The 12708-nt window shown below is 39.1% G+C and overlaps 1 protein-coding gene across 1 annotated transcript in view; it reads left to right on the plus strand.

The window, feature by feature from the left end:
• Positions 1 to 12708, plus strand: part of LGR4 (leucine rich repeat containing G protein-coupled receptor 4) — a 98160-nt gene that overhangs the window by 75544 nt on the left and 9908 nt on the right. The window contains 6 exon segments of the mRNA XM_007462601.1: positions 5989 to 6204; positions 7049 to 7120; positions 9236 to 9304; positions 10197 to 10268; positions 10451 to 10522; positions 10857 to 10925. Of these exon segments, the coding sequence (XP_007462663.1) occupies positions 5989 to 6204; positions 7049 to 7120; positions 9236 to 9304; positions 10197 to 10268; positions 10451 to 10522; positions 10857 to 10925 (570 nt within the window).

The raw sequence follows: 12708 nt of genomic DNA on the forward strand, positions 1-12708 counted from the left end.
TGTAAAGGTTAAACTTTAAAACGTATCTACTATCATAAAAAGGAGTATCTGGGGTATTGGCCATTTAAGTTCTGGTTTCAATGTAAGTTTAATTTAAGGTAGATACTTGTTAAGTAGCTCATTTCACCAACTGCCGAGTTATGGAACATAAGGATTCATTATTTGCCATCACTAATTGAATAGGATTCCAAAGAAACTATTTCAGGGAATAGATTGGAATGAGTTCCTTTAAAGAAAGGTGATTTTGCTGCCTCTGCACCGTTTCTAACCTTGGACGGATGTACACAGAAGGAGCCATCTTACCTCCCTTGGATCTGAATTCATTAGACATTTTAAATAGTTCTCTTTTTCTTTTGCTTCTTCAGAATTTGTTTTCCTTCAAAACCTTCATACAGAATTGTTCTTATTTCCCAAGACTTAATGATCAAAATATTCAATCATTTTGTCTTGTTGGAAGGCTGAAAAAGAGAAGGCTAAAATCTTTGAACATTAGAAAAATTACCAAGAAAATATACAAATAGCTTTTTTCTAACTTGTGGTCCGTAAGTACTCTAAAGTGCACATGGTATTTTTGATCATTTAGATGAGAAAAAATTTTGAAAAAGAATAGATACATGTATATGTATAACTGGATCACTTTGCTGTACACCTGAAACTAACACAACAGTGTTAATCAACTGTACTCCCATTTAAAATAAAAAGTAAAAAAAAAAATAAAGTATTTTCACAAAAATCATAGGTATCTTCCTCTAAAATAATGTTTTTAAACAAGCATATTGTGCTCATCACTCACTGAGTACAGTGCATTGTTTAAATTATCTCCCAAATTGGGATGGGAGGGAGGTAGGGGTAAGGAGAGGAGTCAAACTACTTTTTTAATAAAGGCATTAGGATTTTTTTATATGTATCAGAAATATAAGGAGCTATGTGCCAGGCCTGTTTTATTTAAGAAGGAAATGTTCATGGGTTTGTTAGCATAGTGGGTGCAGTGGTCAAGTTGGATACAATTGAAATTCTGTCCTGGTGTAAAACAGTGTTATCAACACTTGAGTCAGTTTGCAAATCTGATCTTCAGACCTGAATTACATGAAAGATTTCCTTGTGGTTTTGAAATAGAGCTCAGAAGGAGCAAAGTTCATTAGGGCTTGAAACTGACCAGAAGTGGTTTGATGCAAATGGGTGACAATGGCTATAAAATCTGAAAGTGAATTGTAGATATTAATAAAAAGCTAACCTAACAACCTTCCACAAAGCCATGAAAATGGCTAAAGCGCTGCCTGAGCAGGATATTAAAATGACATGCCAGAATTTGCTCCACTAGAATTTTTTTCTTTATAGTTATTCACACTTATATTGACTATTAAAGGATTTCAAAGACTAAATTTCCTAGGTTTTCTACCGTAACAGAATCTAAGTATTTTGAACTTGAAACTGGTAACAGAATATAATACTATAATGTCTACATTATTGGTAAGTGAGGAGTAGAGAGAAAAAGGGAGAGCTTTTGATTACACAGAACAAGTGTTTATGATAACATAGACATTCATCAGTAAATAGCTGCATTTAAAATTGTTATTTTAATTTCACTTAACGGCAAGAGAAAAAAGTATGTGAGTCTCAGTAAGATAAAACAGGCTTTTGAGAATAGGGGAAAGAAGCACATTTTAAAGACAAAAATAGTAAGGGAATTTAGTTAATACATCGTTAACTGTTTAACAACTCAAGTGCACTTAAATAAAGTAATAGTTATCTCTTGCCAAACAAAGTTGAAATGGTAAAATAACGTTAAGCCACATAATCTCTTCACTTTGTGAGATATCTAATGCCATTTACTGCCCCTATTGAAAGAATCAGTTACAGTATTTTGTGTTTTGGTCTGTTAGTTAGGATGAATTTTAATAGTGTAGGTCATTGGTACAAAGCCACACTTTCTAAGCCCATTTCTCTGTGAAACATTGATCTCAGTGTAAGTGCAAACTCATTACATTTATGGGTGTGCCACCAACACCCACATGTGGATTGAGGTGTAAGGATTAACCATTTGAGTCACCACAAATCCTTTTTCTCATTAACTTTTTATTTAAGGGTTCCATTTCCCCAGATTTCTTCCTTTTGATCTCTTACGTATGGCTGACTTTACAATTTGGGGAAATTTTTAACAGAGGGAATTGTGTCTGTGCACTTTTTGTTGTATTATTATTTTGCATAGAAGGTAGTTTCATTACTATCTTAGCTCAGAACTCACCTGGTTATCTTACTAAGTTAAGACCACCCCTTTTCTTTGGTGGGGTGTAGCACAGAATTCTGCAGGAGCCTAAATGGTGTAAATAATACTGGACTTATGTTAAAAAGGTCTAGAAGGGACTTCCCTGGTGGCACAGTGGTTAAAAGTCCGCCTGCCAACGCAGGGGACACGGGTTCGATCCCTGGTCCGGGAGGATCCCACATGCCACAGAGCAACTGAGCCCGTGCGCCACAACTACTGAGCCTGCGCTCTAGAGCCCGTGAGCCACAACTACTGAAGGCCGCGTGCCTAGAGCCCGGGCTCTGCAGCAAGGGAAACCAATGCAATGAGAAGCCTGTGCACCACAACGCAGAGTAGATCCCACTCGCTGCAACTAGAGAAAGCCTGTGTGCAGCAACGGAGACCCAATGCAACCAAGATAGATAGATGCAACCAAGATAGATAGATAGATAGATAGATAGATAGATAGATAGATAGATAGATAGATAAAAGTCTAGACAACTTTTCTTATTATAGTTTTTGCCACATCGTTTTTTCTTCCTGTTTTATTGAAATGATTGACATATAGTACTGTATAAGTTTAAGGTGTACAGCATAATTATTTGACTTAGGTACACATGAAATAATTACCACAATAAATTTAGTGAAAATACATCATCTCATACAGATACTTAAAGAAATAGAAAAAAATTTTTTTTTCCTTTTGATGAGACTCAGGATTTATTCTCTTTACAGCATTTATAAATAACATTCAGCAGTGTTAATTATATCTATCATGTTGTGCATTACATCCCTAGTACTTATTTACCTTATACTGGATGTACATCTTAATGAAACACATATAGAGAGGACCTAATGTCAGTGGAGTGTTGTGCGTGTATGTGTGGGGAGCACTGCTCATTATTTTCTTCATTGTGAATGAACATTATCCTCATTCTTCTAACATGAGCAATTTAAACTTTTAAACTGTTGTGACACAGAGAAACTGGGGAGGGATTTCAATTTGTGCTTAAAATACAATCTAAATCCTCACCTGATCTAATGGGGCTCTGTGTCATCTGGTCCCCATTTGCATCCACATCTGTGTCTCCCTGGACCCTCCACTCTCTTCCTCCTAGACCTTCTGGGAGTTGCTGGGACCACACCCAGTTGGTTTCTGCTACTGACTCTGCCCTCACTGTTTCCGTTGCCTCAAACACTCCTTGCCCAGCTTCCTTTGCCACCTGCTCTGGATCTTAGTTTAATGGCACCTTCTTAGAGATGCTTTTCCTGACCAATACAGGAAAGAAGCTACCCTCCCCCTCAGCCCCTGCTAATCCTGATCTCAGTACCCTGTTTATTTACTTCATAGCACTTTTTAAGCACTCTGTAGTCATTTTTCAGTCTGTTAGTTGTATTGTGCGTCTGTCTCCTCATTACTGTCGTGTTCACCATTTTTACCTTTTGTGCCTAACAAGATTCTCAGTTTACATGTTTTGAATGAATTGCAGATAGATTAGCTACGTGTAGAATTTAATTGCATGATTTAGTTACATTATATGGTTAATTGTATGATTATATTTCAGCTCCACATTATTTATAGAAAATGTCCAGATGTGTGAATGTGAAATAAATGTCCTTAACTCCCTCCGCCTCAACAAAATGTCTCTCTCTCCCTAAGTAGAAGTTCCTTGAGGCTGTGAAGCGTGTGCGTGTGTGTGTGTGTTATGTGTGTGTGTGCTTGAACACACTGCCATCTACTCATAAAAGACAATCTGCTAAGCAGCTCTGTAGCCAGTCCTTTGCCAGTCTCTTATATAAAGGATGCCTTTCTCTTCTCAGGGTTAGGTAGGTTTTAGAAAGTACAAGGAATAAACAAACCTAAAACTGTTTGTTTCTAAGTGGATTCTTAAGGCAACTGCTCAGTTTCTGAAGCTCTCCACTTTTTAGTGCTCTTCAAGTTATCCTATCAAACAGAAGGCTTTCATCAGATCCTTACCGGGACCAAGGGTCTTTGACCTCGGCCAATCTGCCTCTGGAAAGGAGACTGCATTTGGGGCTGGGGCAGTTAGTTGGGAGCGGGGGCTCAGCACTTGCATGGAGGGGAAAGGGACACTTATGGCAGGATCCGAAGCTGGAGCAGCACAGGGAAACAGGAGGCACGAAAACCACTCTGAAGTCAGAATTTCCTGAACTTGAAGGCTGCCAAAGTTGATTTCTTTAAAAAAAATGGGCTGCCGGGCTTCTCTGGTGGCGCAGTGGTTGAGAGTCCGCCTGCCGTTGCTGGGGACGCGGGTTTGCACCCTGGTCCGGGAAGATCGCACGTGCCGCGGAGCGGCTGGGCCGGTGAACCATGGCCGCTGAGCCTGCGCGTCCGGAGCCTGTGCTCTGCAACGGGAGAGGCCCCAACAGTGAGACGCCCGCGTACTGCCAAAAAAAAAATGGGTTGCCGTTTTGACCTTGCACCTGTTTTCTAGTGTTCCCTAATTTTCACTAAGAGATCCAAGCCTGTGAGATATGGATTTAAATAGTGAAGTTATATCAACAAGGTATTTGCGAAGAAAGTTGTGATTTGCCTGGTGCATATGGTTCCTCATCATATTAATACTAACTTGTCATTTTGGCGAAAAGCAGTTATTCCAACAATTACGCCTGGTTATGTCAACACTAACATTTAGGACTTGGTTTCTCAGATTTTCAGATGGGGATTTAATTTTTAAGTATGGGTAATCCTATTAGTAAGGTGTCCTTAATTCCAAAATTTTGGGGAAAATCGAAGAAACTCTAAAGCCATAATAATGTTGATTGGAGGAGCTGTTTAATTTTTTTCCTAGGGACAGTTTGCCCTTTTCTTAATATCTGTTAATTTTGACAAACTAATTTTTCAAATGTACTTAGGCCTAAGAGAAGAGGAGAGGGTTGCTTTGCCAGTATGTGACATATATATATATAATATATATATTATATATATATATATTATATATATATATATATATTTTTTTGCGGTACGCGGGCCTCTCACTGTTGTGGCCTCTCCCGTTGCGGAGCACAGGCTCTGGACGCGCAGGCCCAGTGGCCACGGCTCACGGGCCTAGCAGCTCCGCGGCATGTGGGATCTTCCCGGACCGGGTCACGAACCCGTGTCCCCTGCATCGGCAGGCGGACTCTCAACCACTGCGCCACCAGGGAAGCCCGACACTTATATTTTTAACTTGCCTGGTGGTAATAAGGATTGTTGAGAATCTATTGAAATGGTTTGTTGCTGTAGAAAAAAATTGTAAATATGTTCTTACTCTTTCCATTTTGGTACCAAGTCAGAATAGCAATTAAATTTAATATCAAATATTAGTTATAAAACTGTAAGTAAAATAGATTATTTGGTCAGCTTAGTTTTTTCTTGTTGTTTTTCTATATTTTTGATAAGTACATTCTGAAACATAAAATTCAAGCTTGAGCTTTGAGGGTTTCTTTCTTTAATATATCATTGTGCCATACAGTTGTGCTTAGCCAAGGATTCTTGAAGGATTCAGATTTGTATGCATCCCTTTGTTATGAAGGAAGGGAGACAACTGAGTTCCATATGCTGGTCTTGGAAACATTGTTAGATTTTAGGAAAACTTCTAGTGAAATTAAATAAGGGATCCTGTGGCTTTGGTCATTTTTAGAACTCCATTTTTTTTTTTTTGAACCCTGAGAGTTGTGTGACTTGCCTTGACTCATTCCACTAGAATCCATTATTGAAGGTGGTTGTTTTTTTCTGTCAGGCGTCTAGATGCGAACCATATCACCGCAGTGCCTGAGGACAGCTTTGAGGGGCTCACTCAGTTACGGCATCTGTGGCTGGATGACAACAGTTTGACAGAGGTGCCAGTGCATCCCCTCAGCAATCTGCCGACCCTGCAGGCGCTGACCTTGGCTCTCAACAAAATCTCCAGCATCCCGGATTTTGCATTTACTAACCTGTCCAGCCTGGTGGTTTTGTAAGTATCCACCCCTTTTAATACTATATATTTGTGTTAATCTGGGGGCAAAAGCAGAGTTCTTGTGTCAAATTGTTATGAAAGTACCTCACGGAGTATGTTCTTGGAGCGCTGGTGTTTGGGGGATCTGCCTTTTTTTATAAAATTACACGTGCTGAATTTTAAAATACAAAACAAGATAATTTTTTTAAAAATGAATGTTCAATGATAACAGTTGAATCTCTCAAAAATAAATGGCCATTTGTAGTCAGGAGAAGAAAGTGGGTCATTCAGCAAACACTGGTACAGCTTTTACTTGTATCCCAGCAATGCATTCAGTGTTAAAAGAGGCGGAATCCTTTTGGATATGCCCATAGAAAATGAGTTTCAGTGATATTTCATGTTTTTACTGTCTATTCAAAGAGTATGTGATTTTCTGTTGTTTCAAAAACTTGGACATAATAAAGTGACATTTCTTGTAAAATCTGTTACCGATTCTCACTGATGTAAGCTGACATTTCCCCTGCCTCCCCATAGGAGAACTCATCAAAGTTTTCCTTCATATAATTAAAAGCTCATCAAAACTTTTGTTTGGATATGGGTAAATACTTAAGAATCTTCCATGTGTGCACCCCTCTTCCACTAGAGATATGTTCCTTTTCCACTGGCCTCCTATGTTCAGTGAATCCGAGTCTGTGCAGTGTTTATCAAGAGATATCTACCCGATGCTATTTGTTTTCCATTAGTCAAGTGTTGCAATGTTTAGCTGCACCATTCCTTTAAGCGCTACCAATTTAGACATGTAAAACATTATAATAGTTGCTTCTGGGTGAGGCAAAAGTCATATTGGTGCTTTTTTCCATAGGCATCTTCATAACAATAAAATTAAAAGCCTGGGTCAACACTGTTTCGAGGGACTCGATAACCTGGAGACCTTGTAAGTTTATTCGTATTTTGGATGATCACACTTGGGAAGTTGACAGTGCAATTTTGCATTTCATTGCAAAAAGGAAAAAAGTAATGGTCTTAAGTTCAGCTCATTATTAATTTGCTTTAATACATGACTAAAGTCTTGCCTTCAGATAACACAGTCATGAAAACTAATCTAGGTTTCTGGTTAAAAATGGCGCACCAGGGGCTTCCCTGGTGGCGCAGCGGTTGGGAGTCCGCCTGCCGATGCAGGGGACACGGGTTCGTGCCCCGGTCCGGGAAGGTCCCACATGCCGCGGAGCGGCTGGGCCCATGAGCCATGGCTGCTGAGCCTCCACGCCCGGAGCCTGTGCTCCACAACGGGAGAGGCCACAACAGTGAGAGGCCCATGTACTGCAAAATTAAAAAAAAAAAAAAAAAAAAAAAATGGCGCACCAGATTGATATTTCTTACAAAAGGATGTGGTAAAACCAGCTCAGTCTGCCAAGCTGTACACCTTTTCAAAAACTTTGGTTTTGTTAGTATGATAGGCAGTTTTGGAACTTTGAACCTTATAAAATTAATACTGGAAAAGTTGTTTTGTTTCTTTGTTTTCTCCCTCATCTCAGTTGCCTTGCTAATTGTTAACAGTGGGTTTGAATACCATCTCTGCTTTTATATGCTAAATGTGATGAAGGTTTCCATTTTGCTTAGGATACTTTAGTTGTTGTTTCTATTGTTAAAGTGTTAGAGAATTCTGGCTGTTTCAAAACTGTCCATTGTACCATGATATGAGCAAAAGACAGTGCAGCTGTGTGTAATCGAGAGTAGGATCTTTATTTTTGTTGTTTTGGTTTGTACTAGTTGCCTTTATTCAGAGATTTATAATATTAACCATCATGGTATAGTAAATGATTCAGAGAATGTCCCAGTTAGATGGGTGAGTAACATCTGATTGGAATGCTTAGGGTTTGTAATATTTTGTTTAATTGAATTTTTGGGTTAACTGTCAGTCAATGAGAAGACTTAAAATCGTTTAGTACTCTATTAATTCACCTTCCTGTTTAAACCACTAAAAGATAGTAAGCATCAGTGCATATTTGAAAGTTGAAGCTCTTGAAGAAGATACTGCCAAACCCAGTTCTTCTATTCTAAGTATGTAAATACCAGTGGAACAAAAGACTGGGCGGGTCTTCTGATCCTAAACCTTGTGTTATTCCAATATATTATTCTAATTATATTAAAATTAAACCTTTTCTTCCCAGTTAAATTTTTATTTACCATTTTTTTTCTATGTAGAAAAGGAAAACAACATTGGTCTCTAAGGTGCTGGCCTTTTGATTTTATTTACTCTCATTCTGAAATCAATCGCTGATCATATGCTAACATTCTCTTTAGGTTAAAAGAAATTAAAGTTTAAATACACTCAGAGGGACTTCCCTGACTGTCCAGTGGTTAAGACTTCACGCTTCCAGTGCAAGGGATGTGGGTTCGATACCTGGTTGGGGAACTAAGATCCCACGTGCCTTGTGGCATGGCCAAAAAATAAATAAATAAAATAAAATACACTCAGAATTAAGACTTTTAAAAGTACAGATCACTATGGCTTTTCCCTCTCCTAATTAATGGAACTTTTTCAACAATTTGTAACCCACTTGAGGACCGTGGTTGTATGAAACCGTCCTGGTCCTTCTCCTGATTCATACTTAGGTCATCCTGCTGATGTTAGGGCTGAGGTCAGCCACCCTCATACCAGAAGTTCAAGAAGCCACTCTAAACCTAAAATAGAAACCTCAGTTTCAGGCTATTGTCATTTACAGATGATAGTCAATAAATTCTATTTTATGGAGAACTGCCATTCAGGTGATTTGTTTATTTAATGCACCAGTAATACGTGATTCTGAGAGTTCTTTGCACCTGTAAAGTTGTTGACTTAAAACATCATAGAAGAATTAAGATTCTTTTTTCTATTCAGTAATCTAAGAAAAGGTGTAAATTTAATTAAATGGACTGGCAATTGGTCGTCAAAGAAAGATTACCATCCAGAGGATGTGATTTAAAAAAAAAAAAAATTTGCACCAAAATACCTTATAAATTGTGACCATTCTTCAATGTTCTTACGTATTTTTCCAATTTTTTCTAGAGACTTGAACTATAATAATTTGGGGGAATTTCCTCAGGCAATTAAAGCCCTTCCCAGCCTGAAAGAGCTGTGAGTATTGCTTTGCTCTATCTGTGCCTTAATATCCCTAGAACTCACCATTTAATGTTCCAACAATGAGATTTTAGAACATCTTTGTCCCATTACATGTATCATAATACACACACACACACAATCATACAGATTGGATTATATTGGCTAGCACGGACAATTTTGAGCATAGATTACTGTATAGGGCTGGATTCCGGTGAAACAAGCCATAAGGTGTGGTCTCTGCTTTGTAGGAGCTGTGGTCTTAGTCCCACTGGGGAGGCTGACCATGTAAGACAGACAGACAGCAGTTTCTAGGTGGAAATAAGTGCTGAGTGAATAGGATAAATAAATCATTCCAGAGAAAGACCTCATTGAGGCTTGGGGTCAGTAGAATAAAACATCACCAAAGAGAAGGAATTTGACTGGACTTGAAAGAATGGAAATATTTAGATAAATGAGAGAGATGAGGGAGCATTTTAGATATTGGATTTGTCAAGGTCAGAGATAAGAATGCACATGGCATAACAGAGATCGTGTGTCATGAGTTGATAGCTAATATTCTGAGATGCATTGCTCAAAAACTAAATGCAGGTGACAATGAGAGAGATTTTGGGATTAGAATACCTGTGATTCTTGCAGTCTAAAGTTCTCTGAGGATGAAGCAAACTAAATGTATATATAAGGGACCTGGCAGTGGTAGTAGGTTAAACAGTGGGTTTAAAAAGAATTAGGTATGGTCCTGAAAAAGATGAGATGGAATTAAAAATTCAGTTTCCCCACATTTTTGAAATTTTCATGTAGTTGTTGTCAGTTATATTTTACATCCTACTAAAGAGTAGTAGATATTCAGGTTTTAACTTATTTCACAAGGGGATAAACATTTCAAAATATTTTTCTTCTATCTTTGTAGGTTATTTCACAGTAATTCTATTTCTGTTATTCCTGATGGAGCATTTGATGGTAATCCACTCTTAAGAACTATGTAAGTAGTTTTGAAATTTTCTTTTAATATGTAATCATGTAAAGCAATGTCTGTACAATGCCAAACATCTGGATAAAGAATGAAAATTCAGGCTGTTAGGTATATGAGCTTTGTGAACATAGATTTAGTGTTGGAGTGCTTGTGAACATATGAAAACTTTGCTTTTTTGGCTATTTTTACAGACATTTGTATGATAATCCTCTATCTTTTGTGGGGAACTCAGCATTTCACAATTTATCTGATCTGCATTCCTTGTAAGTATTATAGAAATTTAAAAACAAACCTGAATATTTACACAATTGGTTTAATGGAGAACTAGAATTTATCATTGTAGCTCCAGAAAACAGAATCTTTTATTTTCTTTTTCTTGGGTGGAAATCCAAAAGACAATTTTGAAAATTTATGATGATTCTTATTTATGTGAACACTTGGTCAAAATTATCACACTTTCAGGTTCAATCAAGAGATGAAACTAATCTTTTTAGGTATAGTGGTACTGTAATTGTAAGCTGTTTAAAAAATAAAATGAAAATATTATCTATGAGAATTTTTATTTTAAATTACTTTTTATCTCCCAATTTCTTAAAGAGTCATTCGTGGTGCAAGCATGGTACAGCGGTTTCCCAATCTGACTGGAACTGTCCATCTGGAGAGTCTGTAAGTGTGGCCCTTTGAAGAAGGGCTGTGTAAAGATAACACCACACTGGCCTGCTAGTAGGTTGCCAGTGCTTTTTGGTGATGATGATGAGTTAATGTTGATTTCTGCGATCTTGGTTTGTGAATATCATGCGTAGAGATGGAGATATTGGGTTTGGAGTCAGTCAACTCAGGTAGAGTATATAGCCTAGTATGTGAGAGGTAAGTTCTGAAACTGTAAGGCAGTAAGTAAGTACCAAATTAGAAGCAGTGCTTTAGGAGTTCAGAAGTGGAGCAATCGATGTAGACGATCAAAAAAGGCTTTATGGAAGAGGTAAAATGTTTCAAAATTGGATACTGTCAGGTTTTCCAGACCTGGTCTTTTATTTAGAAAGGCAGGATTTAGTAAAACCGGGAATACTGAAAATATACTCAGATATGGCATACAGATGATCAAATATAGCTAAAATTGCATGTTTATAATCAAATGGGGAATGATATGGAGAAATCTGGAAAATTGTTGGGCTTGTAATTTTAAAGTGACAGACCTTGAGTACTGAACGTTTGGTTATGGTAAAGCTTCTCAGTGGGCGGCCTGTGAATGGGCTGCAGGTGCATCTAAGATCTTGATGACCTCAGCCCTCCAGAAGCCACGTGGGGCCTGACCGCGGTTAGGATCTCTGCCACAGGAGCCTTACCACAGTGTGCCGCAGAAGTTACAACGTTCACGTGTGCCAAGATGTAAGAAAAGTTGGGAAGCACTGAGCTAAGGAGTTTAAAGTCGACTCTTAACGGCAGTTTGGAGGTGTTGAAAATGTTGGAGGAGGAGGCATGAGGAGGGTAAGAAGAGAGACTAGAGGTAGAATGGTGAGGGGGCCATGGGAATACTCCACTTGGCTAAATGAACACATTTAACCATGAGAGTTCTGTGTCTTCAGTCCATCACTGGAGTTCCTCCATGTGGCCTGAGATTCCTCTACCCCTCTCTGCATCATTTCACCCTTGATCTGCATAGTAGCAGTAAAAATGGAGAGGGTCAGATGCTGAGACCTACAGAAGAAGAAAGAACAGGAACTGGTGACTGACTGCAGATGGGGAGGTAGAAAGGGAGGGGATTGCTGGGCTGCACCCCTCAGGTCTACAAGACCTGCACTTGTCCAGCTTCATGACCGAAGAAAGAGCCCAGAGTCAGCAACAGAGACAGCAGTGGTTTAATGGATGGGGGAGCTTACATGTCTGAGGCAAGGTCCTGGAGTAACACCCGCTGGCACACGACAGGCAGGACATGGCGGCAGTCTTCGCTCCCGGGGCGGGGGGGGGGGGGGGGGGGGTGGGGAGGGGAGATTGCCAGTTATAGGAATTGACATCAGGTTGGCTCATTCGTTACCAGGGAAACCAGCAGAGAGGCATGCCCCTCACCACCCTTTGATAAGAACTATCACTAGCTGGGGTCTGGGGCAAGTATGCAGGAAGGTCAGTCATGTGAGTAGGGTGTAGGTAAAGCAGGCCCTGGTCAGGCAGGGGCTATACAGAGAGCTAGAGAACAGCCATCTTGAGTGGTCTGATCATACAGGGATTAAAAGAAAATTTCAGAACATTGAGTCAGGTTGATTGAAAGAAAAGATAGAAACATGGTTTGGGGGGCAGGATGCTATCCTGGTTTCAAATGTTTTGGGTGTGAGGGGGTGACAGAACTTGCAGGTGACTGTGGTCAGGCTTTGACTACGGATTCATTTTTTCTGTTGGTCCACGTGAGAACTCAAGCTTATCACCTGGACAATATTAACTTCTCGTGTCACAAGCT

The sequence above is a fragment of the Lipotes vexillifer genome, unplaced genomic scaffold (genome assembly GCF_000442215.2).
Source record: "Lipotes vexillifer unplaced genomic scaffold, Lipotes_vexillifer_v1.1 scaffold456, whole genome shotgun sequence".
In the NCBI taxonomy this organism is placed as follows: domain Eukaryota; kingdom Metazoa; phylum Chordata; class Mammalia; order Artiodactyla; family Lipotidae; genus Lipotes; species Lipotes vexillifer.